Source organism: Centropristis striata, chromosome 9, assembly GCF_030273125.1.
Source record: "Centropristis striata isolate RG_2023a ecotype Rhode Island chromosome 9, C.striata_1.0, whole genome shotgun sequence".
Classification (NCBI taxonomy): Eukaryota; Metazoa; Chordata; class Actinopteri; order Perciformes; family Serranidae; genus Centropristis; species Centropristis striata.
In genome coordinates this window covers 6479689-6506167 of record NC_081525.1, presented here as the reverse complement: position 1 = coordinate 6506167, position 26479 = coordinate 6479689, and the positions used below count along the sequence as shown (strand labels likewise).

The following is a 26479-nucleotide window of genomic DNA, read 5'->3' as shown; positions in this document are numbered from 1 at the left end:
GGGAGATTGCCTGTTATTATAGAGTTGTTGGTTTTAAGCTTCCTTGAGCAAGAAACTGAAATTGCTTCTGTTGTTTTTAGGGAAAATTGTACATTGTGTATTTAGTTAAAAACATATGTGCAAAATACTGTGATGTTTTCTTTGCCAATGTAGTAAGAATATTTCGACCTGTTTCAAATGCATATGTTGTTTTTTGTTTAGTTTCTCATGCAATGCTGCACTTCTTTTAAAATGCTGTGTTTACTGGACTACTTTACTTGATTTTATGCATTCTATAATGCATAAAACTTTATTTTTATTATTAAATTATTACTGCCCCCCCCCCCCCCCCCCCCATCTTATGTCATGCATTTTTATGTATTCCATTGCCCTTATTTTTAGTATTTCCATCAAGTCTTGTGTAAATTTTATATTGTATTTTCTATTTTATTTTGCATTAATTATGGCATGCATTTAAGTGTGCATGTAATTTCCTTATTGTAAAGCACGTTGACCTGCATTCATTAAAAAGGTGCTATACAAATAAAGGTATTTTAATTATTTTTTCAAGAAATCAGCATTTTTTCTTTGTTCTACTGCTGCAGTCACACTCACAAGTGGTTGAGAGATAGAAAAAAATCATGAGCAAACATTATTGATTTCAGCCTTAAATCCTGTAACAGTTAAGCTGTATTATAACAATATTATAATATGAATAATAAACTGATATTATATGTTATAGACGGTGAAACCTGGACAATTAAACTTGTATTTCCCTTGTTTAGATTCTTTGGTCAACCAGTCATTACGACATTATTTAAGACGTTTTTATGTACGTATGTGTACACACAAGTATAAAGTTGATGATCAGATTATTACTAATGTTACGTAGCATAGCATTAAATCACAGATGCTCCTCATTGGATGACAATCTTAAATACTTCAGAACTGAAAAAGTCAAATTCTGCAATTATTTTTTGTGTGCATTAATCTAGCTCTATTTTAATGAGTAAAAGAAAAAATATGATTCACAAAAGATAAGGAAACAAAGTAATTTCAGATGTAAACAGATTGAAATATTCTCACTGGACTGTCAGATTTTTATAACAAAATATTCATAATTCAGTTTTAGGTAGAAATGGCTTTATATGATGCATTTGTGTGTTTGCATGTAGTCTTGTGTGGATCATGACAGTGTGTACTGTATGTTTCTATTTTAGGAATGACAGTGAACGTTTGTCTTGTTTGCAAATCATTATCTCCCTCTAGTGATAAGGACAAGCAATTACATCCTCCTCTGAGCTTTGAGCTACAATAAAGCTTCATTGTATTTAGACAATAGAGCATCAGTTGCACTTTGGATCTACATCCTGTAGGGACTCACCTCTTCTTCTCCACTTGTGTTCACTGCTGATGGTGTCTAGGCAGAGGAGGAGAGAGGGGACATGGAGAAGGTGAAGCTGGACAACAAGAGGATCCTGTTCAACCTGCTGCCAGCCCATGTGGCTCAGCACTTCCTCATGTCAAACCCCAGGAACATGGTGAGCATCCGCAGACATGTCCAGGCTTGCCCACCGGGGATCATCAGCCTAAAGGGAGTTAAACGGTTAGAGTTTCCTGACACACCCAGGAGGTGCTGGTTGGTGGTTTTCAGGTCAAAATACACTGAAACATCTGGGTTAAAGTGGGCCAAATTGGATTGAAAAGTGAATTTTCTTTAGATGTCAATGTCTGTGACTCGTAAACTGTTTTGCTTGTGCATGTTGTCCGCGACCCCCGCTCACTGAACACAATCTCACACGCACAGTTCAGATCATACAAACTCAGTTGATACAATGAATTTTGGACAAATAATGAAGCAGACAACAACTTAAACATCTCTGACCAAAATGACCAAAAATTACATTAAAAAAGGGCAAAAAAGGGTTCAAATATACCACAAAATGACAACAAATGACCACAAAAAGACACAAATTGACCAAAAAACATCTACACATTTCTTCTCTTACATTAATGTATATATTATTGAAATTGTCTTTTAGCTATGCAAAATAGATCCAAAAAGCAGGAACTTTTATTTGCGTTATTGTTATATTTTGTGTAGTGCAAAGTATTCTGTGCATATTTCTTGTAAACAGAAGAGAACTACAATCAGGAAACACCTTTGATGTTGCAAGCCAGAGTTTAGCCTGTTTAGCATATTAGAAAGCTCAAAATGTTCTCCTCATGGTTAAAAGTCATGTTTTTCACACACCCAGTTTAAAAAATTTGACTCGTAAACTGTTTTGCTTGTGACCCCTCAAAACAGGGAACATGTTTGTCCGAGCAGTTTGAGCAAAGCAACAATTTTTTTGAAAGGGTGTGCATAAGACTGTTTATCACTGTTTCATTTGTTCAATTATGTAATTTTAATGGGGTAAGGGTTATTTTACTGAATGGCATAAATATATTTCTGGGGCGGCTGTGGCTCAGTTGGTAGAGCGTTCGTCCAGTAACCGGAAGGTAAAACATCACATAGTTATATTTCTAAAAATCAGCTTTGCATCTTACACTGGTGCTCATCTCATGATCCCTTAAACTCATCCTATGACCCATTAGGGGATCCTGACCCCACGTTGGAAACACTGGTCTAGATCAGTAGTTCTCAACCTTTTTGAGTCGCGACCCCCAATTTAACATGCATGTTGTCCGCGACCTCCGCTCACTGAACAGAATCTCACACGCACAGTTCAGATCATACAAACTCAGTTGATACAGGGAATTTTGGACAAATAATGAAGCAGACAATAACTAAAACATCTCTCTGACGAAAATGACCAAAAAATTACATAAAATTAAGCAAAAAAGCGCTCAAATTGACCACAAAATGACAACAAACGACCATAAAAAAGACACAAAATGACCAAAAAAGACACAAAATGACCAAAAAAAAGACACAAAATGACCAAAAAAAGACACAAATTGACCACAAAATTATCATAAAAAGACAAAATGACCAAAAAAGAAAAAAAAAATCCAAAAAAAGACACACTTTGACCAAAAAAAGACACAAAATGACTAAAAAAAACACAAAATGACCAAAAAAATACATTAAATGACCAAAAAGACTAAAACACATTAACACATGAACACTTTAACACAGTGGAGACAGAGCTGACTTCTAAAATGATTTGGCGACCCCCAGAAATCATTTTGCGACCCCAATTGGGGTCGGTACCCCAAGGTTGAGAATAGCTGGTCTAGATAACCTACAGTATAGCCATTGTTTTAACAGCAATTAAATAGTGGTATTTCATTTTGAAACAAGCCTCAACAACACATGGAAACATTCAAACTACTGCTGTTGTTTCAACTGTTATATATACATCAGTCTCTGCCTGATATAAGAGAAACCTGTTGATGTCTGTTACAGGGACAGAATGGAATGCATGCAGGTCCTAATTTTTTAATTAGTCCCACTTTTTCAGGCTCATTACTGCTGGCTTAACACGTTATGTCACGGCCCTCTGCATCTGATACCAACGCACATGAAACCCTTTGCTTCAGTTTGTGCCAGGGACACTTTCCACTAGTCATATGCATTTTTCAAGCTTTTCAAAATAAACTTCCATGTTTAAGGTAGAAGAACCCTGGTTACTTGTCATGATCACTAGTCTCCTGGGTCAGAGATTGGGGTTTTGTGCACTTATACAGGTGCATCTCAAAAAATTAGAATATCGTGGTAAAGTCCATTTCCAGTAGTATAAATCAAATAGCCCCAACTATGTATTGAGTGCATATGGATGGAAATACTTTTCAGAGGCCAAGATATTGAACATACTTTTTTAAATTGGTCTTTTGTAATATTAATTTTTTTTTAAGATAGTGAATTTTAGGTCTTCATTAAATGTAAGCCATAATCATTATAATTAGAAGAAATTAAATAAGTTAAGACATGAAATGTTTCATTCTGAGTGTAATGGATCTATATAATGAGTTATTTCCACTTTTTGAATTGAATTGCTGCCGTAAATAAACTTTTCTATGATATTCTAATTTATTGAGATGCACCTGTATTACATAATTTACCCAAGGCATGTAATACTGATGCAGATGGGTTAACATAACAGTCAATGAAAAGCCCAGTGTGTCTAAGCACACACTATAGGATGTCTTCCACATCTGTATCACACCGATATGACAAAATGTCGGTTTGTGGCTAGTTGTTTAAAAATGTGTCACTTTTTTGATAAATAAATCAATATGTATTTTAAACCATAAATCACCAAATTAGTCCTTATTGGCTAGTGGGAAATCTAACTTTCCCGTTTTATGAACTTCTTTTTAAGCTGTTTATCCTGTCTTTTCATTAATGCTGAAGAAGATTTTGCTGATTAAAACTGGAACAGGTTAGAGGCATATTGCAAAGAAATGCTCTGATGTCCACAAAGTATTGGGGTCTTAACCCTTTATCGGGCGAAGAACCGAATTTGGTAACTTCAGTGGATATCCAAAATAAAAAAATAAAATATTTCGAGAAAAAAGTTGCAAATTTACTTGATTAAAGTGGCAAATCTACAAGAAAAAAGAAGCAGATTTACAAGATTTAAAGTGGCAAATCTTCGTGGAAAAAAGTAGCAGATTTACAAGATTTAAAGTGGCAAATCTTCGTGGAAAAAAGTCACAGATTTACGAGAAAAAAGTGGGGAAAAAAGCATTTTCTTGCAGATTCACCACTTTAAATCTCATAAATCTGCGCATTTCTGTCTCTCATAGATTTGCCACTTTAATCTCGTAAACTTTTTTTCTCAAAATATTACCCCCCTCCCCCTGGTCTGGCAGTATGTAATATCTTCCAATATTCTCTAGGGTTGAAATCTGGAATTTGCAAGTATTTCAATGAGCCCTATTAAGGGTTAATGTGGGAATATATCTCAGCTGAACTTGTTTCGGTGTTAATGTGGAAGTGTGAGCTGACAGCCCTGTGTGTCTGTATCCACTGATTGATGAACATCCCCTCCACTGATCTCTGCTCCATCCTCGGCCCCCTCTCTCCTTTCTCAGGAAGTGATGAAAACATACATCCTTTCAGGAAATTCATAGCCCCTCAAGAGGCCACGATTGTTTTGTAAACACTAACGCTGTGTCCACATTCTATATGCTGCATACTTATTCAATGGACATTTTTATTGGTTGGAAGTCAGGCGACATTGTCAAATTAATATAAAGGACAATGACGAAGCATAGTTACACATAAAAAGTCGCAGATTTATGAGAAAAAAGTGTGAAAAAAGCAACTTTTTTCTCCCAGATTCACCACTTAATAGGGCACTCTTTGAAATACTTGCAAATTCCAAATTTCAACCCTAGAGAATATTGGAGGATATTACATACTGCCAGAATGTGTAAAAAAAACATACAAAATAATATTTTGAGAAAAAAGTTTAAGAGATTAAAGTGGCAAATCTCTGCGAAAAAAATGTGTAGATTTATGAGATTTAAAGTGGTGAATCTGGGAGAAAAAAGTTGTTTTTTTCCCACTTTTTTCTCTTAAATCTGCAACCTTTTTTGCGCAGATTTTAAATCTCTTAAATCCACTTTAAATCTCTTAAATCTGCAACTTTTTTTCTCGTAGATTTGCCACTTTAATCTAGTAAATTTGCAACTTTTTTCTCGAAATATTACCTGAAGTTACCAAATATAGTTCTTTGCCTGATAAAGGGTTAACTTTTTAGCTGTTAACATTTAAATGTAACTATGCTTCTTCATATATTCCATTAAACAGCATTTAAAGCAGGAAAATCTTGCAAAACACAATTCTCCAGAATATCTACATATTTCTTCTCCTACATTAATGTATATATTATTAAAATTGGCTTTTAGCTATGCAAAATAGATCCAAAAAGCAGGATCTTTTATTTGCATGGCGATTGTGTAATTGTTATATTTTGTGTAGTGCAAAGTATTCTGTGCATATTTCTTGTAAACAGAAGAGAACTACAATAAGGAAACACCTTTGATGTTGCAAGCCAGAGTTTAGCCTGTTTAGCATATTAGAAAGCTCAAAAACTACAAGAACACTGACCAAGGGATGTCCTTCTTATAAAACCCACTTTAAAAAATCTGAACTATCCCTTTAAGCCAGCAATTTATTATAATACACATTAAAGAGAAAATTGGGAGTTGGAAGGGACGAAGCAAAGGGGGCTCAAAATAGATGCAGAACAGGCTGACATTTCAAATGATATGATATGGGTCAAGCTTTAAAAACACAGGGTCCTACATTTCCCAAGATGCACGTAGGCAGCTTCATGTTCTCCTCATGGTTAAAAGTCATGTCTTTCACACACCCAGTTTAAAATTTAGTCCTTAAAGTACTTAATCCCAAGATAAAATAAACCAGATGACATCACAGTGACATCACCCAGAGTTTTTATTTTTTCTCACAAGCTCTTGCAGAGCCACAGGAGGCTGAGCCTAGTAAACACTGGGGGCAGGAAGTCAGGAACTATGTTTCCGGCACATTGGTGACCGCTTGCAGCTACAGTGTATAGAAACGCTTCCTCTCTTTCCTCTGGGCTAAAGTTCACCCGTACACTGTATTCATAACACAGCAGCGCAGTGGGACTCTGCTGCCCAATTCAAAGTTTCAGTAATTCACCAGAATGATTGAAAAATATTTTTTGTTTCATTGGGGACTACAGTGGCCACATGCAAGTACACTGGGGTTTTGCTTGCCCTTTAAACACCAGTATATCCTGAGATCAGTGCTGCGGCCTCAGTTAGGACATAAATTACACCCATAAAGTTCTCTTTGGTTGTTTTATATGCTAAGTTTACATTTCTGAATGACCTGAACCATAATACAGCTGCAATTTTGCTGTCAGGGTCTGAACAATCAGCTGCAGAGCATCTGGCTTTAATGTTCTCTAACATGTCTTCTTCTGCATCAAAATGCATGTAAATTTGTAAGGAGAAAAGAGTGCAAGTGTGCAAGTAATTATTTATGAAAAAAATATGAAATATAATGCAGTTAGGCTTTGAATGTTAATTACTTTACATTATTAATTGGCCTTAACAGAAATCACTCTTTATACTTTCAAAATGCTGTGATTTGGTATCAAAAACTTCATACATTTTGGAGATTGAATGGATGGCGAGCACTTCTGTTCTGTAAACTGCTGAGAAACCCCCTTATTGTCAGTATACCTAGGGAAGCAGTCTATCCTGTGAATACTCTAGGTCTCTAGTTTGTGGTTGTAAAGTTTCATGTGGCTGTGGTTATCCTAGAGATCACAACAGTTCATGTTATACAGTGAGGTCAAGTTCCAAGAAATGCTCTCACTGCAATGAAACGCTACTAAAGTGGAACCCGTATGCAAAAATATTCAAAGAAGCTGATAATAAAACATTTTTCTGCATGTTTTCTGTCCCAAACTGCATGGGATTAACTTGTAGGTACCATAGAACTAATTTAGCATGACATGATTGGAACCAGTCATCAATCATTCAGTCTTCTAGTTTCACATGATGTTTAAACCTCTGAAGTCCAGAAGATTTTGGTTCAAATTTTTCAACTTCCTATGCATTGACCCTTTGGAGTTTGGGGCTATTTTGTTGGTTTTTGACTCTTTTTCATTCTGCCTGTATACGCAACTTAAATAATGATCACCATGCCATGCTGGTATCATCGTTTTCAGCACAACCTCATCTGATTATTATTTTGTCATTTTGACATTTTGAAACACAAAATTCACATAAAAACACAGACAAAAAATAATACAAAAAAGACGTTAAAAAAACAAAAAACGCACACAAAATTACAAAAAACACAAATAAAAAACACACATCTTTTTAACAAAAAACACACAAGAAACACACAAAAGCACAACAAAAAAATGTACCAAAAAAAACATAAAACCACAAAAAACACACAAAATGGAAAAAAAACACAGATAAAAACACACAAAAAATTACAAAAAACACACAAAATGGAAAAAACAGATAAAACACCAAAAAAATTACAAAAAACACACAAAAAATTACAAAAAAACACACAAAAAACACAAAAAATTACAAAAACACACAAAAAACAGCCCAAAACCACACAAAAAACAGTAAACAAAAAAAAGATTGCATAAAAAATGTTGAAACGCACACTGCAAAATCTGCAAAATCTCTGCAAAAAAAGTAAAATCATTTGACCTTTTCTGAAAAAGAGTTGATGCATTAAATTGGACATGGAAACTTGGAAAAGCCGTGCTCCGGCGCTTTCATGGACTCCAGAGGGTTAAGAGGATAACGAACACTTCACTCTCATACTGGGGTGACGTTAGACATCTCAGAACTAAAACAGACACTTTATTGGTTTGCGTTTTCTCTTTCCCACAGTAGTACAGCACAGCCAGGTCAGACTAGTTTTGACTCATCTTTTCTCCTCTCCAGGATCTCTACTACCAGTCCTACGCTCAGGTCGGGGTGTTGTTCGCATCAATCGCCAACTTCAACGACTTCTACATTGAGCTGGACGGGAACAACATGGGCGTCGAGTGTCTCAGGCTGCTCAATGAGATCATCGCTGACTTTGATGAGGCGAGTAAATGCTTTGTTGCATCGTAAATCTGCTCTTTACATATGGATTTTCCTGCAGTTTTAGTGTCTGTCTGCTGTGCCTTTGGAGACATTGGGGGGGAAAGCTCTGGTGCAATATGACTTCCATAATGTTAGTTTCACAGATGACGTTGTGGCCATGACTGAGGGTTCAAAAAATACTGTGTTTATTGATGCAATATAATAAGCAATGGTTGCGGTTGGGAAAGTTCTTCAAAAATAAGGAATTACTTACAGATGACTTTTGGCCTACTTGAATCTATAATCAACATCATAAAGCATTAATTTACTCAAACACGCTAAAAGAGCATTTGGATTTGTTTGCCAACACAACCTATAATATATATGAACTCAAACTGACAATTTAGTTCAATTCGATTTGAAATTTCTAATGGTAGTAATGCTTTCCCCTTGTGTTTGTCCCCATTTTCTTCTTTCTTTCCTTCCAGCTGATGGACAGAGAGTGCTACAGGGATATTGAGAAAATCAAGACTATTGGCAGTACATACATGGCTGCAGTAGGGCTGGTTCCTACAACTGCCTCCAAGGTACACATACAGTAGCTATATTTAGACCCCGCATGAGTTTTTTGTGTGTTTGCAGGGTATTAGCGCATTTTTGAAACTGTTCCGAATGCACACGGCAGTTTTGAGAGGCCTAGTATTTGTAGGTAGCTGTTTTCTGAGTGTTGATATTTAGAACTCTGTCACGTTTCACTCCACAAATCCTCTGTGAGGGATTACCGGCCTCTGTGGCATCAGCATATTCTGCATTCATAAAGTTTTTTTTTAAATCCTGCAAAGCTGACAAACAAAAGAGCCCTTTCTGCAACTTCTGCAAAAACTTTACTCAAACTTAACAGTCAGTCACAAAGGTGGTTTGACTTTAGGGAAAACCCTGGTGCATGCTCTTGAAGCAGTCATGGATATTACTGTATATACTCATAAAACTAAGGGGCAACCTCACTTCCTAACTGGACATTAGCATGCTTGTTTGTGTAGAAATCTGTATTTTCCTGATATTGGTGTTTTTCTGATTTGCAGGTAAAAAAGTCCATCACCTCACATTTATGCACAGTGTCAGATTTTGCCATCGATATGTTTGACGTCCTGGATGCCATCAACTACCAGTCTTACAATGACTTTGTCCTCAGAGTAGGTGGGTGAAAAGAAACACACATGAACATAAATACACACACACACGCATGCATGCATGCACGCACGCACAGACACACACACACACACACACACACACACACATACACACACTGGTCTATGTAAACATTGACGTTGGAGCTTCTGACCTATTGCACTGGACACCACCAATGCTCAATGCCGGTAAGTTTTGAAGGAAATGCATCACAGAAAAGAGCGTTCTCTCCAGGAAGCTCGTCACAGCGAGACCTGAAGTTCTGGGTTCCATTGTGTTGGGTATCCTGTGGGGAGCCTGCAACAGTAGCCCTTGTTTAATCCCAGTGTAGCCTGGTGTATACAGTGCCATCCTGTCTGCAGACTGTGGGGCTCCATGCATAAAAACGTTATGTGTTTGTGTGCTTGGCTGAACCCCCTTTGCAAAAATGTAACTTCTGGCGTTTTGCGTAATGCTTGATTTCCAGAAAGTGCAGAAAAACAATGTTTTTCCTGGCTCCTCTTGGTCTGCACGTGTCATGTTGCTGTCTAACCTTTAAAATCTGCAAACTGTCACTGTAAAGATTAAGAAATACCATTGATTTGACATGTTGCAACAGTGGTGTAACTAATGTGTATTTTACAATGCTAAAGACAGCAGCAGCCATAGGGATTGGGTGGATTTGTGCACATGTAAACAGTGCTACTAATGCTAAATCTTGTTTTGAGTATTGATACTAGCATCACTCAGACAGATAGTAGCATCAACAGGATTGCTACCAAGAAGAAAAAACAATCAGTCTCACACTGGATCATTTTCGGGTTGTGCAGCGATCATCTTTTTTACACAATAAACATAGTTGTAATTTAAGATCAAAATAGGTACTTTGCATGTGGTTTAGTAATACACAGACATGATATAGATAAATGGCAATTTTTTAGGAAATTATTTGATAGTAATAAAAAGGTAATTTATATTAAACTTTGTGGAAGGGTGTAGCATAGCCCAAAGAAGGACACATACAATTTTGGAGCAGATCAGAATCAAAGGGCATCTACAAAATTATTTTTCACTTTTCTTAACACTGCAAGATAGGGCATTTGTGCTGCCTTCATGCGGCGTTGGAATAATTGAAAGGAAAATTAGTTCAGACTAGAAACATTCATGTGAAGCCCCCCCAGGAAATGGCATGTGCTAAACTCCTCATGCAAGGCCTTGAAGTTACACCAAGTACAAGGCTCAATATGTTTGTTAATAATATTGTTGCGAAACTTAAAATTCAGTCTTGAGTCTTCACTGAAAGGCTTAGCAACACATTAAAATATGCCTTTCTTAGTTGTTTACAACACCACTGACAGCTCTGAGAGGAAAGTGTTCAAATACCATGTCATTTTAACTGTCAGAATTCAGAGATATGCCTGAAAACCCCCAGTAAAATTCAGTTTAAACCTGTGCTCATGATTTTTTTAATTTAAAAAAAAGGTCTGCATGTGTCTTAGTCACCTTGTTTTGTTCATGTGTCCAGGTATCAATGTAGGACCAGTGGTGGCTGGAGTGATTGGAGCCAGAAGACCTCAGTATGACATCTGGGGAAACACAGTGAATGTAGCTAGCAGAATGGACAGCACTGGAGTACAAGGAAAGATACAGGTACTTGAGTCTACTGTATCCGCCAAGAGTTTTGAGTAACAGTTTAAACAAAGGATAATATTAAAAATCAATAGGGAAATACAAGTTATGGGAGTTGAGGTGAAATTTACATTTTAGCTGTGTCTGTTTGTGTCTCTGTGAGCGCCGTCTAGCAGTTGGTCGTAAGAGATACAAACATAACAGGAAAAGGAGGATGCAACCATAGACTGTATATAAATAATGGACATAGTCACCATGACGTCACCCATTGGTTTGTGGCCCGTTGGAAGCATCGAGTTCAGTGTTACACTCATCGCCATCTTGCATCGTGTTTATGATGTGGGGAGCAGTCCATATTTGGACTGTGGAGGAGCGAGAGGGATCTGACGACACTGACTATACGCCTCTCTACACCGGTAAACAGACTGAGTGAAGTCGCTGCTGTTACTTTCCTTCAGAAAACTGAACAGTGACTCCTTGGAGTGTCTGTTAGTCCAACCAAACGCTGAACAAGACATTTTTAATGAACAAAACGTTCAATAAACTGTCATTAAGTGAAAATACAGTGTGAAAGGGTCAAAGTTATGAGACCAAACGTCCTTTTTTATATCTATGTAACGTTATATATAACTTTATTGACACGTTGCCATGGATACGCATTTGTTCTGCTTCTCTCCTGGTGACGGCTCGCCTTGTTAGTGACCTGTCAATCAAAGGTAGCCACGCCCCAAATCATACCATTCTTTAGCTTCTATTTTATTCTAAATGGGGCCATTATTAGAACTATTAACATCAAATTGTCTTGAAGATTTTTTACTAGCGATTGAGACCATAGTGTTGTCCTAAAAAAAAATTGAGGTAATAAATCAAGTGAGTTTTCTCATTTTTCTCAAAGTTTTCTCATTTTGCATTGAAATGAATGGACAGAAATCTTTCTGCAGCCAAACTTGCCGCCCCCTGCTGGAATTTTTTGTAGAATGCAGCTTAAGGCACTTCCTGGTTTGCCTCCCTGCTCAGACCCGGAGGTTGGCACCTGGTTGCAACATACAGGAGTGTCTGTAGTAATGACCTACATGAACATGAATTCGGTATATTTTATGAACCTGAAACTATAACGTTATCCTCTACCGCCGCCAACCTCTGTGCTGCTGACATCGACGCCTATGCCAGGTATCTGCGGTGCACAGAGCTTAGAGATCCGGGGAGGCGTGCAGGAGGGTAGGTCACACTGTCAGATCGGTGCAGAGCACCAGAACAAAAGCACCAACATCGACAGCAGTATCCCAAGTGTGATGTAAAAAATTTTCCACAACAGTGTGTGCAATGTCTCAACCCTCATTTTCACGGCGGTCCAAAAAACGGTTTTAATCTCCTGCTTGCCATGCACAAAAGGAGACACACACAAGTCCACAGCAATCTAACAGCACCATAAATTACCACAATAACAAAAATTCTATTCATGAAAAAAGCTGAATAAAAAAAATTAAAAAGAGAAAAAGAGGAAAGGATTTTCTATTTAGGGTGGCGAAGTAATAAAATGTGATAACAGGCATTGAAAGCTTCATTCGAAAAATGATACTTGGCACAGCCCTAGTATTAAAGAGCTTTTTTTTGCTGAATTCTCTCTTCATATAAAATAACTATAAAGATTCATGAACAGTTTCTATCCCATAGCAGCACTAATCAGGGACATTCACACCTAACACAATGCTCTGCACTTTATATATTTATATATTTACACTATTGTTTTAATGCATACAATGGCACTAAGTTGATGGTACAGTGAATGAATGACATGGATATACTAAGTGCTGAGATGATTAGAATGTATCTTTTCTATTTACTATTTATTGAGATGAGACGATGACAATGTATCTTGTTATTTACTATTTATTATGCTTTTTGGTAACACTTTACAATAACCATCATTTATAAATGGTAAACAGATAGTTTATTAATGTTTAATCATCATTTATAAGCCGTATATAGGCCATTTAGAATGGTAAATAGAAAATGTATTAATGTTTATAAATGCCAAATAGAAGGTATATTAATGTAAGTTGATAGTTACTTTACCATAAACAATTACATTATAATTATTAGTTCATTAATAGTTTTGCACTCATTATAACATTTTTAACACCATATTAAGTATGTAAATGATTACAAAATGATTCTTATACCTTTAAGAAATTGTTTGAAAAAACATTTAAAGATTAAATATGTACAGAATTTTGTAAATGGTTAATAATTGGTTTATAAACCATCTATAAACATCACTTAGATGGTTATTGTAAAGTGTTACCTGCTTTTTTTATGAGTCCAGTACGTGCGTTGAATTTCGTTGGATTTCAGTGCAATGACAAATAAATCTAATCTAATCTAATCTAATCTTATCTAAAGCAAATGCTTTATGAAAATCCATAAAACTTCATGAGAAACACTGACAAATCTCATCCGTCTGTTTACTTTCCAGGTGACAGAAGACGTTCATCGTCTCATCACAGACTACTACAACTTTGTCTGCCGGGGCCAGGTCAGCGTGAAGGGCAAAGGTCAGATGCTCACATACTTTCTGGAAGGGCGCAGGCAGGGCAGCAAGCCGTCTCACATCCAACAGCAGCCCGGGAACCCTGACCGGCGCTCCAGTGCGTTCACCCAGGGCAGCGTGTGCACCAGGCTGAGCCCCGCCCCCACGGTGACCACATACGCTACCAGTAGGACCCCGAGCCCGAGCACGGCCAAGCCGACCACCTCCACCAGCATCACCAGGTACCTGCCCGCTGTCCCCACAGCAACAGTGTGACAGATGTTGTCTTCATGGTGATCATGGAAAACAAGAAAAATGAGAGTGGAGGTGGGGGAATAACAGGGATGGCAACAAGATAAACAGCAGGAAAGAGAGTTTATTAAAAGAGGAAATGCCAACCTCCACTCTTCAACTACTGTCTGTAGCAGGCAGCTGATCGTCCAATGGGAGGCCTGGATTCAGGCCTGGACTTGGTTTAGGGCTGGAGTCTAAGGCGACCTCGATAGGACTCCACACTTGAGCCCTGTTTGTTGTTTCACGCCGCGGGGTGTCATGAACAGGATGCTCTAGCCACGTTGCTCTGTAACCAATCAAAGGCCAAGGGTGTCTCCACAAAACTGTTTCCACAAACTAAATCAGCATCGAATTAAAAACAATTGCACAATTGATAGTGTAGCACGCAAGCCTCTTGCAACAACAATCACATCCAGAAATTCCTTTAACAACTTTAGCTGACCCTTTTCTCTCAGTATAAAACCAAATCAGTGCTGTTGCCTTATAGCGACCACTCCTCACAATGAGTTTCTTGCCATCTTTTTGTTGCCTTTTAGATCCTTTATTGATTTACTGGACACCAGTTCATTGAATTGATTACAAGGGGCATTGGTGTCCAAGAGATTTTTGTTTTTAAAGTGGATGAAGCCAAATGTATAATTGTAAATGACGGTATAAACTTGCCAAAATACGACAGGGCATTGCCTTCAATCATTTCCTGGATGTTTATGCCCCTTCACTTTAACGGCACATGAGGTAAACTCTTGATTCCCTGAGCCGAGCCGCTCAGTGTCTTTAAGTGCATGATGCCACTGCTGCATTTCAGTCATGTTTGCTGTCTGTTTCCCTGTGATGCTTGACTTCCAGATTCTTCCTCGTCAAAGTGTAGCAATAATGTCTCCTATCTCAGCCCCTTTGCATGCTGTAGCCAGCTGGAATCCTTTTTTGACCTGATAGTGTATGTAGCCAATAGAGTGTGCATAGCTAGCCACACCAGTCTGTACCCCCGTGGAGTTGAAGCATGACTTAGAAAACTTATTTTCTGTATTGTGCGAGTGTGATTCCTTCCTCATGGAATTTAAAAAAGAAAAACTTTTTTTCCTTCTTCTTTATTAAGAAATATTTTCTATTGTTAAAATATTCCGTTCTACTATTTTTATGAACTAAAAGCTGCTTTGGTCAAGATAAGAAAACTGCTGTTTATGAGGAGACACCCAAACCTCCGTGTCTGACTTCCTCATACAAATCCAGATGATTTATTTTATGGTATAGCATGCTACTCACAGTATGGCTTACCACAGCCATTAACTCTCCTCTAATCTGTTCTAGCATGCACTGCCTGCAAGCCTGTGGCTCTTACATGCATGCTTTGATGAAACATTCATACAGGCCGAGCAGCGGACACACGGTGACTCTGTTTTTAATGTAGTCCTCATGCATGCGCTAAAGGTAGCGGTCCTCTTGAATGTAAGGTGCTTTTTTGACCCGTGTCTTCTTCATGAGCTTGGTGTGCGAACTTTTTCGAGGACATTTTTCAGGATGGTTTGACTTTGGGGCCGGGGGGCCCTCCTCCTCCTCCTGCTGTAGTCAACAGGTAGCTGGTTTTCAAATGTGCCAACCTATTTTCATAAACATATCAAACTTTTTGGTGTTGAGCTGTAGCACAACTGAATGTGTGGCTACGGTTATTGTGGATTTTCCTTTTGTTGAATGCCTGTCTTTTTACTGTTTTGTAACTCAATGATGAAATGATGGCAAGTGTTGATTTTTGGAGAGATTTATTTGGACACCACAACCTGACTGAAACAATGTTGTCATTCTTCTCATATTTAAAATAGATTTAAAGTCTATATAGTAGCTTGAATGCTTACTTTGAGTTTCTAATAGATTTAAAAAATGAGGATTTTTATACACTTGCTTTAAACAGTTGATGGAAAGTTGATGGAAAGAAGTAATGTACAATATTTTTCCTGTAAATTGGATATTTTCATACTGTATGATACGGGTTTCAATTGTTATATGTAGGTATTACTTGCTATTATTGTACATTGTAGAGTCTTTTTCAGAGATATATAATATGAATGATCCAATATTTGTCAAGTTCTTTTGTTGAAGATGTATTTATTGAGATGTTTTATGTGAATGTAAATTTTGTTAAAGATGATATTTTATACTAAGTGTTTGCACTGCGATGATATGGACGTATTATCATTATAAAAATAAAGCCAGCGGAGACGTGTCTCCTGGGGTTAGGAATCGCTCTTCCTGTGGTCATTTTCAACAACGCACACGGTGCACATGGAGAGGCCATCAAACTCAGTTATAAAGTTATGTAACAGTAGAACAACAGAGGAGCTGATGTAAGTTTGGAGTAACATTGGGGTCAATGTCAGCCTGTTGTTGAGAAGGACCACACGCTGATGTTATGAACGTCTGCTACCAGAAAACATGACGGCAGAGTTTGTGGGTGTGTGTGTAGAAAGCAGATATTGCACAATATGTGCAGAAAACACAAGTAATAACCTCCCATGTTTGGTTATCAGGTCACTCAAATCAGTTCCTCAAATAGTTTAACAAGACTATAAGAAAGCAGAAACACTAAGTTTGCACTAAGTTGTATATAGTATATTATTATTATTATTATTATTATTATTTTGTATATTGTTAAATGTCTTTTCTTAGATTGTTTTTTATCTTATCTTAAAATTGTGTGATTTTTCTGCGGCTGTAACAAAGAAATTTCCCCGCTGTGGGATTAATAAAGTCAAATCTAATCTAATCTAATCTAACAGACAAGCACTGTGTCCGAAATCACATACTATGTACTACATGTGTACTATCATTCAACAAACTTTTTAGTATTTAAACAGTAGTATATTTCTTTTCGGACACACTTAAAGGAAATTTCCCTGTCACTTCCTGAGAGCCTCCTTGTTGGCTGGAGACACATAACCATGGTATGGTATGGAAAAAAAAAAAAAGTACTACCTTTATTTCAAACTGTCAACAAACATTCATAGTATCAAAATAAACATCAAAGTCACACACACACACACACACACACACACACACACACACACATTCTTGTATTTCTATCTTTGTGAGGGCCCTCATTGGAATAGTGAAGTCGTTAGTTTTAATTAGTTTTTAGAGTGAGTTTCCTAGTTTTAGTTTAGTATTTTTTTTTTAATGCTTTAGTTTTAGTTTAGTTTTTTTTAGTTTTAGTTTTTTGTAATGGGGTATTTGTTGGGTGGGAGATTAAAAGAGGTCACAGTAAATTTTGCCTTTATTTCCTTTGTATTATCCATCTTCATTACGTACGAAAAAAGTTGACAAAGACGAAAATGAAGGACATTTTCACTATAATTTTAGTTAGTTTTGTAACAATCATTATCATGTAACCTTTAACCCTTAAAACAAAGTCTGAAATCTCAAAAAAGCCTTTAAAGTAGTGAGGACCGGCCGAAATGTCCTCACTTTGCAAAAATGTCCTCACTCTGTTGGTTAAAAGTGTGTTTCGGTCCTCACTATGTAGGAAGTACAGGAACACACACACACACACACACACACAGATGAAGCATTGAGAAACAAAACAATAAGTGTCAGTGTCAAACTGAAAAACAAAACAAATCTACACTTAAAATAAAGAAATATGCATTGATCGCTGTTCACTATTATCTGTTATGAACTTTATCGTCAACACCACTGTGCATTGTGGGACATTTATACCAGCATAGTGTCCAGTGTTTGCATTCGCAATTTTCATACTATTACTATTTGTTTCATATTTATATGTTTCATACTATTACATATTTGTTTTCATACTACTACTACTTCTACTTCTACTACTACATACTATTTTTTTCTACTTTTATATGGACAAAAAGTATGGACCGATGGCACATAAAGCATTTATAGTCTGAACTAGTTCTTTTATACACTGACACAAAACCTAACAAGAAAAAACATACAAACCACAAACAGCGATACAATAAAATGACCATAAAAATTGAGATATTAAGATAAGGGTCACAAAGTGAACTCTGCAGCAAAACAACAGATTTTTAAATTTTCTGATGGGGAAGAGGTTAAGTATGAGGTCTTTGTGTATAGGACACTGCCAGAATGTGAGAAAGGTGTCAGGACCTCATGTTTCTGTCTCTCTCCTGACCCACCCACCTTTGTGCCCCCCAGCAGAGGAATCTAACAACGAACGGGTCGTGGTGGCGGTGGCGGTGGCGGTGGCGGTGGCGGTGGCTTAAAGGGAAAAGAAAGCAAAACAAACGCTGGGCCTTATCATTGTGTCTGTTTGTGTGTCAAGCTGAGTGCGAGGGGATGTTTCAAGTCCTGTCGCAGGAAAAACGACTTCCAAACATTCATCAGTGATGTGAAAATGTGTGTGTGTGTGTGTGTGTGTGTGTTTGCTGCTGTGTGTAGAGTAAGCAGCTGGAAGTGCTGTGGCATGTGGAGCATCCTGAGTGACAGGTTGTCATGGCAACACAACACGATCGTGCCCTGACACGAAATCCATCGGGGTTGTGTTTTTCAACAAGTAAATGAAAAAGCAGCCGAGCGCCCTTCTTCTTCTTCTTCTTCTTCTTCTTCTTCTTCTTCTTCTTCTTCTTCTTCTTCTTCTTCTAATAGCTTTGTGACTCATGTTGATTGTGTGCAATCACGGCGCAGGACATCAATACTCCTCTGTATGTTGATAACCCCAGGAATTTACTGCTGTGTGTGTGTGTGTGGGTGTGTGTTTGTGTGTGTGTGTGTGTGTGTTTACCACCTGCTGGACTCTCTGATATGATCAAACACACCCGGCTCAGAAGTGCCAACGTAAACACTCACACACTCGGAGATAAGCGAGCAGAAATGGGCCTTTTCAGGCCTCGTTTACAGCTGCGGTGTCTATCGGCAGCCTGAGTCAGAAGCCGACAAGTGGAGATTGAGGTAGTGACGCATCCGACCGGGACTCTCTACAGGGTTAACGATAGTTTTACTGCCCCTGCCCCTCCCTCGCAGTGCTTACCCAATGACCCTGTGTGTCATAACATCCCTTACTGTAAACCCTACTGGAATTTGGACACTAGAGCGTGGGAGGAAAAACACATCTTTGTAGCGGTTCATTTTTCATGCATGTTTGTGTATCTCTGTTTGTGTATATCCTTGTTTAAGTGAGTGCATTTTTGTGTGTGAGTGAGGAGTTGAACTTGCAGCTCAACATCAAACATGTGTTACGTCTGCAGCATGTACCTGAGGACTTTCTCGCCATGAAAATAAAGAACCTCTGGTCTCCTGGATCAGTGGTGAGGTGATCAACAAGATGGGAAAGAGAGGAAAAAGACATTTTTTCCTCTCTGACACTCAGTATGACTAGCTTGTTGGTAATTGAATAATTGTTGAATAATTTCCTTCGAAATATGACTCACCTCCTGGTTGAAAACTGAGGTTAGTTTAACCCTCTGGGACCACTATGGACATTTTCAGCCATATTTGTCATTTTTCACTTTTGTTTTGGCAATAATTATGGCTGTGATACGGCAAATGGCATGATTTTTGGAAGAAGGATTTTTTTTCTTAAAATATATTTTGCAATTCAAATTTCTATTTTTCTAATGGGTCTATAATACACTGTGTACAAATTGACTACCTTTCCTTTATTTTTTTTCTACTTTTTTTCTGCATAAACCTCTTAAACAACTTCCGCCCTGCTCAAAACTACCAAATATTCAATGGTTTTGAGGATTTTAACCCTTTAAATGCCAGTTTGATTGCACAATGTCACGGATGTTTTTTATGAAAGAAAAAAAAACACAAAAATGTAGTTATTTTCCATATAATAAATATTTTTTGGCTGGGGCATTGGTTTTTATCACAGCCTTGGATATGTCGAAGATTAGCGACAAAATTGATTTTGATGCATTTTTAGTTTTTGACCCTCCAGGCTGAAAATGTCCACTTCCAAAAGAAAAAATGCGATAAAAACTTTACAGATTCATATTTTTTTCTACTTTTTTTCTGCTTTTTTTTTTCTTCTTACTTTTTTTTGGACTTTTCCTAAGAAAACATACAAAGTGATTATGAGAACAGCCAGCCTTTAAGAATTGAAGTTGAATTAATGGCTTTATTCGTGGTTAACAATGGATTGGTCATTCATTTTGGTCATCTAGCATCATCTACAAGCTTCTATTCAATCATGCAAAATAATGAAACAATCAACCTGTAGTTATATATTATAATAGCATAGATAAAGGTATGTTTTTGCTTAGTATCTAATCGTTAGATACTTGATCTTTTAAACATAATTTGGCATTTAAATGTATATAATTGTCAAACTAAACTAAATCAAGTTTGACTAGCCAGCTATCCATAAATCCATCACTTAGTTTGTAGGACAATCCTTCCAAAGCACATATAACAACCGGAGAGTTTCATACTAATGATTTACTACACCAGAGTACACCATTAATGCTTATGTAACGTTTCGGCTAGCTAGACTTTAGTTGTTTGCAGTTCACACAGATATACTGTATCTGGCACTGTACAATCAAAAGAAGAAGAAGAAGATTATTTATTATTTATACTTTATTAATCCCACAATGGGGAAATTCAACCTCTGCATTTAACCCATCCTTTTTTACACACAAGTGAACACACCATGCAAGGAGCAGTGGGCAGCACATTACTGCGCCCGGGGAGCTGTGCAGGGGGGTTAGGTGCCTTGCTCAAGGGCACTTCAGTCCTAGACCTGTCAGTACCGGGATTCGCACCTGCGACTCTCCAGTTAGCCCAATACCTAACCTCTAGGACACGGACTGCCCAATCATCAATGTAAACAGGAACTCAACATATCATCACAAGTTGTAGCATAACCTCTCAAATTATCCATTTTAGGGAAACAACCACAATATTCTTCACTTTTTATCAACTCTTTGCTTGTTTTGTATAAGATTTGTAAGGTTTCCAAGCACAAAAGGCTGGGGACCATCCAACAACAGCAACAGGTTCATGTGTACAGACTGTTTGCTCCACTTTCAGTCTCCCAAGGCCTTCCCACTGACAGGCCCGCGGCATGGTTTCGGGTTAAAGCACATGATTCATACTGAAGGATTTTGGATTTGATTAAATCCATATGCAAGGATTAAGCGCTCAGATGTTTTCAGTGTGCAAAACGTCCAAGAAATTCTGTGTCACAACAGAGTTTCTACGAAAGGAACAAAATACCTCCTAGAGGTCTCCGGCAAAAGCCAAAAACAAAAAACTGCTCTTTTCTGATTAGCTGAGAAAAAACATCCTTCCACAAGATTGTTTCTCATCAAGGATTTCCCCACTGCGAGAGTGTTATTCTCCGTCTTGTGCGTTGTGTTTTCCCTGCAAGCTCATCAGCTCAAATACACACAGGTTCAATGACCTCCATGTTGTGTAAGAACAGCAGTGAACCTTACTAACCTTGTGCTACAGCTCCTGCATGTTTGGTCTCTTCTGAACGTCGACGCAGATGGAATGTGACGTGCTGAGAAAAAAACACCTAAAACACGCAAAAAATGTCATAATAACCTCCAAAACAGAGTGGATTGCTGTGACCTGAAGTACACTGATAAATGATGTGAAAAACAGATCAGAACAACACTTTGACCTACAGACTTAAATCTGTAGACAAATACAGGACGTCCCATCACTACCATTATATAAAAACATATTTTTCCTCTGAGCCTGCTGGAATCTTGCCACACAGACTTTTGAATCTAATTTTGAGACATCTGCCAGCATCCTAATACAATGGAGGAAAGTAGAATTTCACGGTAACGCTTTATATTAAGGTCCTTGTAATAACCTTTATTAACAAGTAATAAGGCCCTTGTAAGTCCTTACAAGATGCTTATTAACATTATTGTGTGTTTATAAGCTTATATAAGTGTTAATAATGGCATTACAAACACCCATGACCCACCTATTATGTCTTTGCCATGCCTTTATTAATCTTATTGTTTGCTTATTGATATTAACATATACTTTATTGCTCATCTATTATAAGTGAACTATAAGTTAACTATGCTTTTTGCAACTACCGGATCTAAAGCGAGAACAATGCCTTATTACTTGTTAATTAATGGTTATTAAGGACCTTATTATAAAGCGTTACCAATTTCACAAGTGGTCTATAATGTATCAAAAAAAGAACATGCCATCTTATTTTGACAAAATTGTAATGCTCTGGAGTGCACACACAAGATTATGATATTCATCTCTTTCTCTCTAAGATGCACTTCATAAACTGCAGTGTAATATTCATATTTCATATTTTGCAGTCTCAGCTGACTGCACTTAAGCTTGTGTTGAATGCAGACAAAACAGAGATGATGTGGTTTTCTCATGCAAGGAGGTCTACAGACATGGTTGGTATTCTTACAACTAAGTTGAAGACAGACTTTTTTTTTTTTTACCTGTTTTATAATATGTCACATTTTGGCATTTAAATAATAAAGATTTGACATGTATTAACCCTTTATCGGGCGAAAAACTATATTTGGCAACTTCAGTGGATATCAAAATGGGGTCCCCATGTCTCTCTGTTTGGTCGTAAAACCACATGGATTTGTAATATTTTGAGAAAAAAGTTGCAAATTTACTAGATTAAAGTGGCAAATCTGCACGAAAAGTCGCAGATTTACAAGAAAAAAGTGGAAAAAAGCTACTTTTTTTCTTGCCGATTCACCACTTTAAATCTCATAAATCTCAAAATATTACCCCCCTCCCCCGGGTCCGTATGTTTTTGTTTTTTTTACACATTCTGGCAGTATGTAATATCCTATTTGCAAGTATTTCAATGAGTGCCCTATTAAGGGTTTAACATTTTTTTGAATTGTGTATTTACATTATTCCAATTGTTTCCAACAATTTTCAAACCCCAAAATGCTGTAACCATATCCCCTTTGTGCATGTGTCATCAGTTTTTAAATGTACTCTTTAAAAAAAAAATCAATTTTCATGCCATATTTTGATGATATACACTTTTTAGATCTTGATTGTTTATAACTGAGGAAGGATATTATTCATCGGATGTCTAGATCATAAATGATCAGAGGAATCAGGCCAGATTTGGCTGCTGATCTCATATCTCACAAGTCAAGTTGTTGGTGTATTTATGGCTTTATTCATAAAGATATTCTATGCAAATTTCCATTGTGTGCGCAAACCTACTTCATCCTACAATCATCATCTCAGATCACAAGATGCAAACATAATGTCTGTCCCGAATGAATGGAAACAATAGTCTGCACAAATAATTGAAATTAGTGACACAGATATGTCTGGCAGAATTAAAGATTAATAAGGTAAATGACTTATTTCTTCATTGTTTAGGTTCTACTTTTATTTAAGCAGCCTTCATATTGTAGTCTGATTTTATTATCGTTGTATTGGTTGCTGGATTTTCTTTTTATTATTTTGTCTGCAACATTCTATGATGCTGCCTCTCTTGCTTGGATTTGACATAATGATAAAATATTTAGGAAGACATGAGAAGTCTCAAACTTCAGCACATAAAACGGAAACACAGCCAGACACCATAAGATGTGAGGAAAATAACTCTTTTTGTAGTTCGAGTGAACTTGCTGAACTTTAGAACATACTTTGTTTTTTTTTTGTTGTTGTTTTTTTTTTACCTTTGTGGTGGCTTAAACAGTTCATCTGAAGCTCATTATGTGCTTGTTATGATGAAAAAAAATGTACAGCACAAAAATACACTCCCCATGCATGTACTATAATTCCATGCTGCCCAATTATCTGCCCCTCTTGGGGCCAATGAAGTTGAAAGTGAAGTGAAGTGGAGCCACAGCGAGTCAATCCAGTCAACATTACAAAGTTGAAAGAGTGGCGACTGTAGCACTCCCTGTCTGTAAATGATCTCTCAGTCTTTATTTACTGCAGAGGATTCTTTGATGTGGATGTTCTGGACAGGCTGTTCTGTTGTAAATGAAGAAAGGATCTTCAGACACACATCTGATGCAAAGGGGAGGAGGAGGAGGAAGAGTAAAGTAACATTGAGTTCGGACGGAATACTTTAATTTTCCTGCACGGGGACATAAGAAAAGGTACATCCTACCAACACAGCTCCCTGACCCATTCATGAGATTGTTTCCAGTTAACTTTGCCAAGTGCAATCCGCTGGCTCGGACTTCCTCCTACTTCTCATTAGAGACACAACGAGAGAGGGAAGCACTGCAGCTAAACACACACACACACACACACACACACTCAGAGAGAGAGGAGGAAACTAAACACAATGGATGCTGGCGCATGGGAGCCTGGATTTCCTGGGTTTCCCACACACAAGTGTACAATCACAAGCTCACAAACATATACACTTATTCGAAAATACACAAACACACACACACACACACATATGTGAACTATCATACAACATGCCAAGACGCTGCGGTCTAACGAATAAATCCATTTCCCCATTCACCATATTAAAGCAGCGAGAGTGTCCCGGGACTCCTCTGCAATGAATGACCCCAGCTCTGTGTCAGTGTTTTTCTCCCAGACCTCGATCTATGATCTGCGTTGCCTGTTTAATAAGACATGGATTATCCGATTAAGGAAATCTTGTGAGAAGGAGAGGAGAAGAAAAAGAACAACTTTGCTGGGGATTAGCGTCATTGTGCCCACTCACATCACATTCCTGGCTGCTGATTCTCAGCCCTGGGAGAGGACACTGGATAACCAGACCAGTACGCCCTGGGACCAGAGACGACACTGGTTCACTCACAGAGACCAGAGCTCCACCACCACATCAGCTGTAATACGCATCTGACTCATCTACATGGTGTTTTTAATGTAAATTAAATTCTAAAACATTACATGTTGTGGGCCAAGTTCTTCAGCCAATCTTTATTTTATTAAGTGAGTCCAATGTGAGAAATCCGTGAAATAGCCCCGGATTTGCTTAACTCAAAATCCGTGGAATAGCCACGGAATCACTCAAATTTCCGTGAAACTGACACGGATTTCGCTACAATGCAAGTTAATGGCAGTCATATCCCGTGGCTATTCCAACATACAAAGTGATTATGTACATTCATTGAGTGAATATTTAGAAAATAAAACATATATTTGTCGCTAGAAATGTGATCAAAATCCATTTTTTTGCAGAAACTAGGAAGTCAAAATATTGATTTTTTTTCACTAAAAATGAGAGAACTGATGAAAACATGGCGGACAGTTCTCTCATTTTTAGTGAAAAAAATCCATATTTTGACTTTGTTTCTGCATAAAAATGGATTTTGATTACATTTCTAGCGAGAAATATATGTTTTATTTTCTAAATATTCACTCAGTGAATGTACATAATCACTTTGTGGCGAAGATCTCGCCAGAAAAAGACGATCCAATGTGTTTTATTGTGAAATCTCCCTGATCCTCTGTGTATTTAACGGATCAAACCTTCACCCATTACATGCCTTGTGTCTGAGGTTGATTTGCTGATCAACATTTTATTCTGTTGCAGCGGGAGACACTAATGTTAACAAAGTGACGACTTACGATCTACGAGTTACGATCTACATTTGTCCGCTGTTTTAGAGTTAGAGTCATAAGAGTGACTATTATAGGTTTTATTTCTTTCATGGTCATCTCCTCAATTGTAGTAGTTGACAACTATACAAAATGATTGTCTTAATTATTTTCAACAACCAAAAACTTCTCAAATAAAATTCCCCAAAGCAAAATATAAACAAATGGTTGTCTGTGACCTTATGTGAGTCAATTTAGGGAGAAGTGGGGGAAAGGTTCACACTGACCACTCACAGCACTTGCATCCTATTGGACTCAAACTTGACCCATGGCACTTGTGGTGTCTTGACTACATCTTAGCTTGTGTTCTACTAACTCTCAAATTTACGTTGCTTTGGATAAAATTTTCTGCTAAATGACATTGTAGGAATGTAGAATTGTAGAATCCTTGACACTGCCCTGATCCATAACCTGTACTATCCACGGTTTTTATTCCCTAATACATTTTGTGATTCCAACCTTGGTACTTCTTTTGAAAAATTTAGACAAAAAAGTATTTTTTTAATGCTTTACGTCACTGTCAAACTTTACTTTGTCTTACAGCTCTTTACTTCATCAGTGACAACACTTTAATACACTTTAATACAATATGTATATTAAGTCCATATATATATATATGGACTTAATATAAGAGACAGGCACACTTTGCAAACAAAGTTAATTCTATCCTGATTTGTTCATATGAAAAATGCCATTTTTGTGTCAGAATGTTCAGAAGTCATGTGGTTTGTAAAAAAAAATGGGTCCAATATACTTTGGTAACTCTGGGATAAAAAA

At 37.4% G+C, this 26479-nt stretch overlaps 1 protein-coding gene across 1 annotated transcript in view; it reads left to right on the top strand.

Moving 5' to 3' along the window:
• LOC131978118 (adenylate cyclase type 1-like) overlaps window positions 1-16380 on the top strand; it is a 62024-nt gene extending 45644 nt beyond the window's left edge. The window contains exons 15-20 of the mRNA XM_059341637.1: window positions 1404-1520; window positions 8404-8550; window positions 9018-9116; window positions 9612-9726; window positions 11222-11346; window positions 13802-16380. Coding sequence (XP_059197620.1) covers window positions 1404-1520; window positions 8404-8550; window positions 9018-9116; window positions 9612-9726; window positions 11222-11346; window positions 13802-14131 — 933 coding nt within the window. The 3' untranslated portion in view covers window positions 14132-16380. The remainder of the gene's footprint in view (window positions 1-1403; window positions 1521-8403; window positions 8551-9017; window positions 9117-9611; window positions 9727-11221; window positions 11347-13801) is intronic.
• The last annotated feature ends 10099 nt before the right edge of the window (window positions 16381-26479 follow it).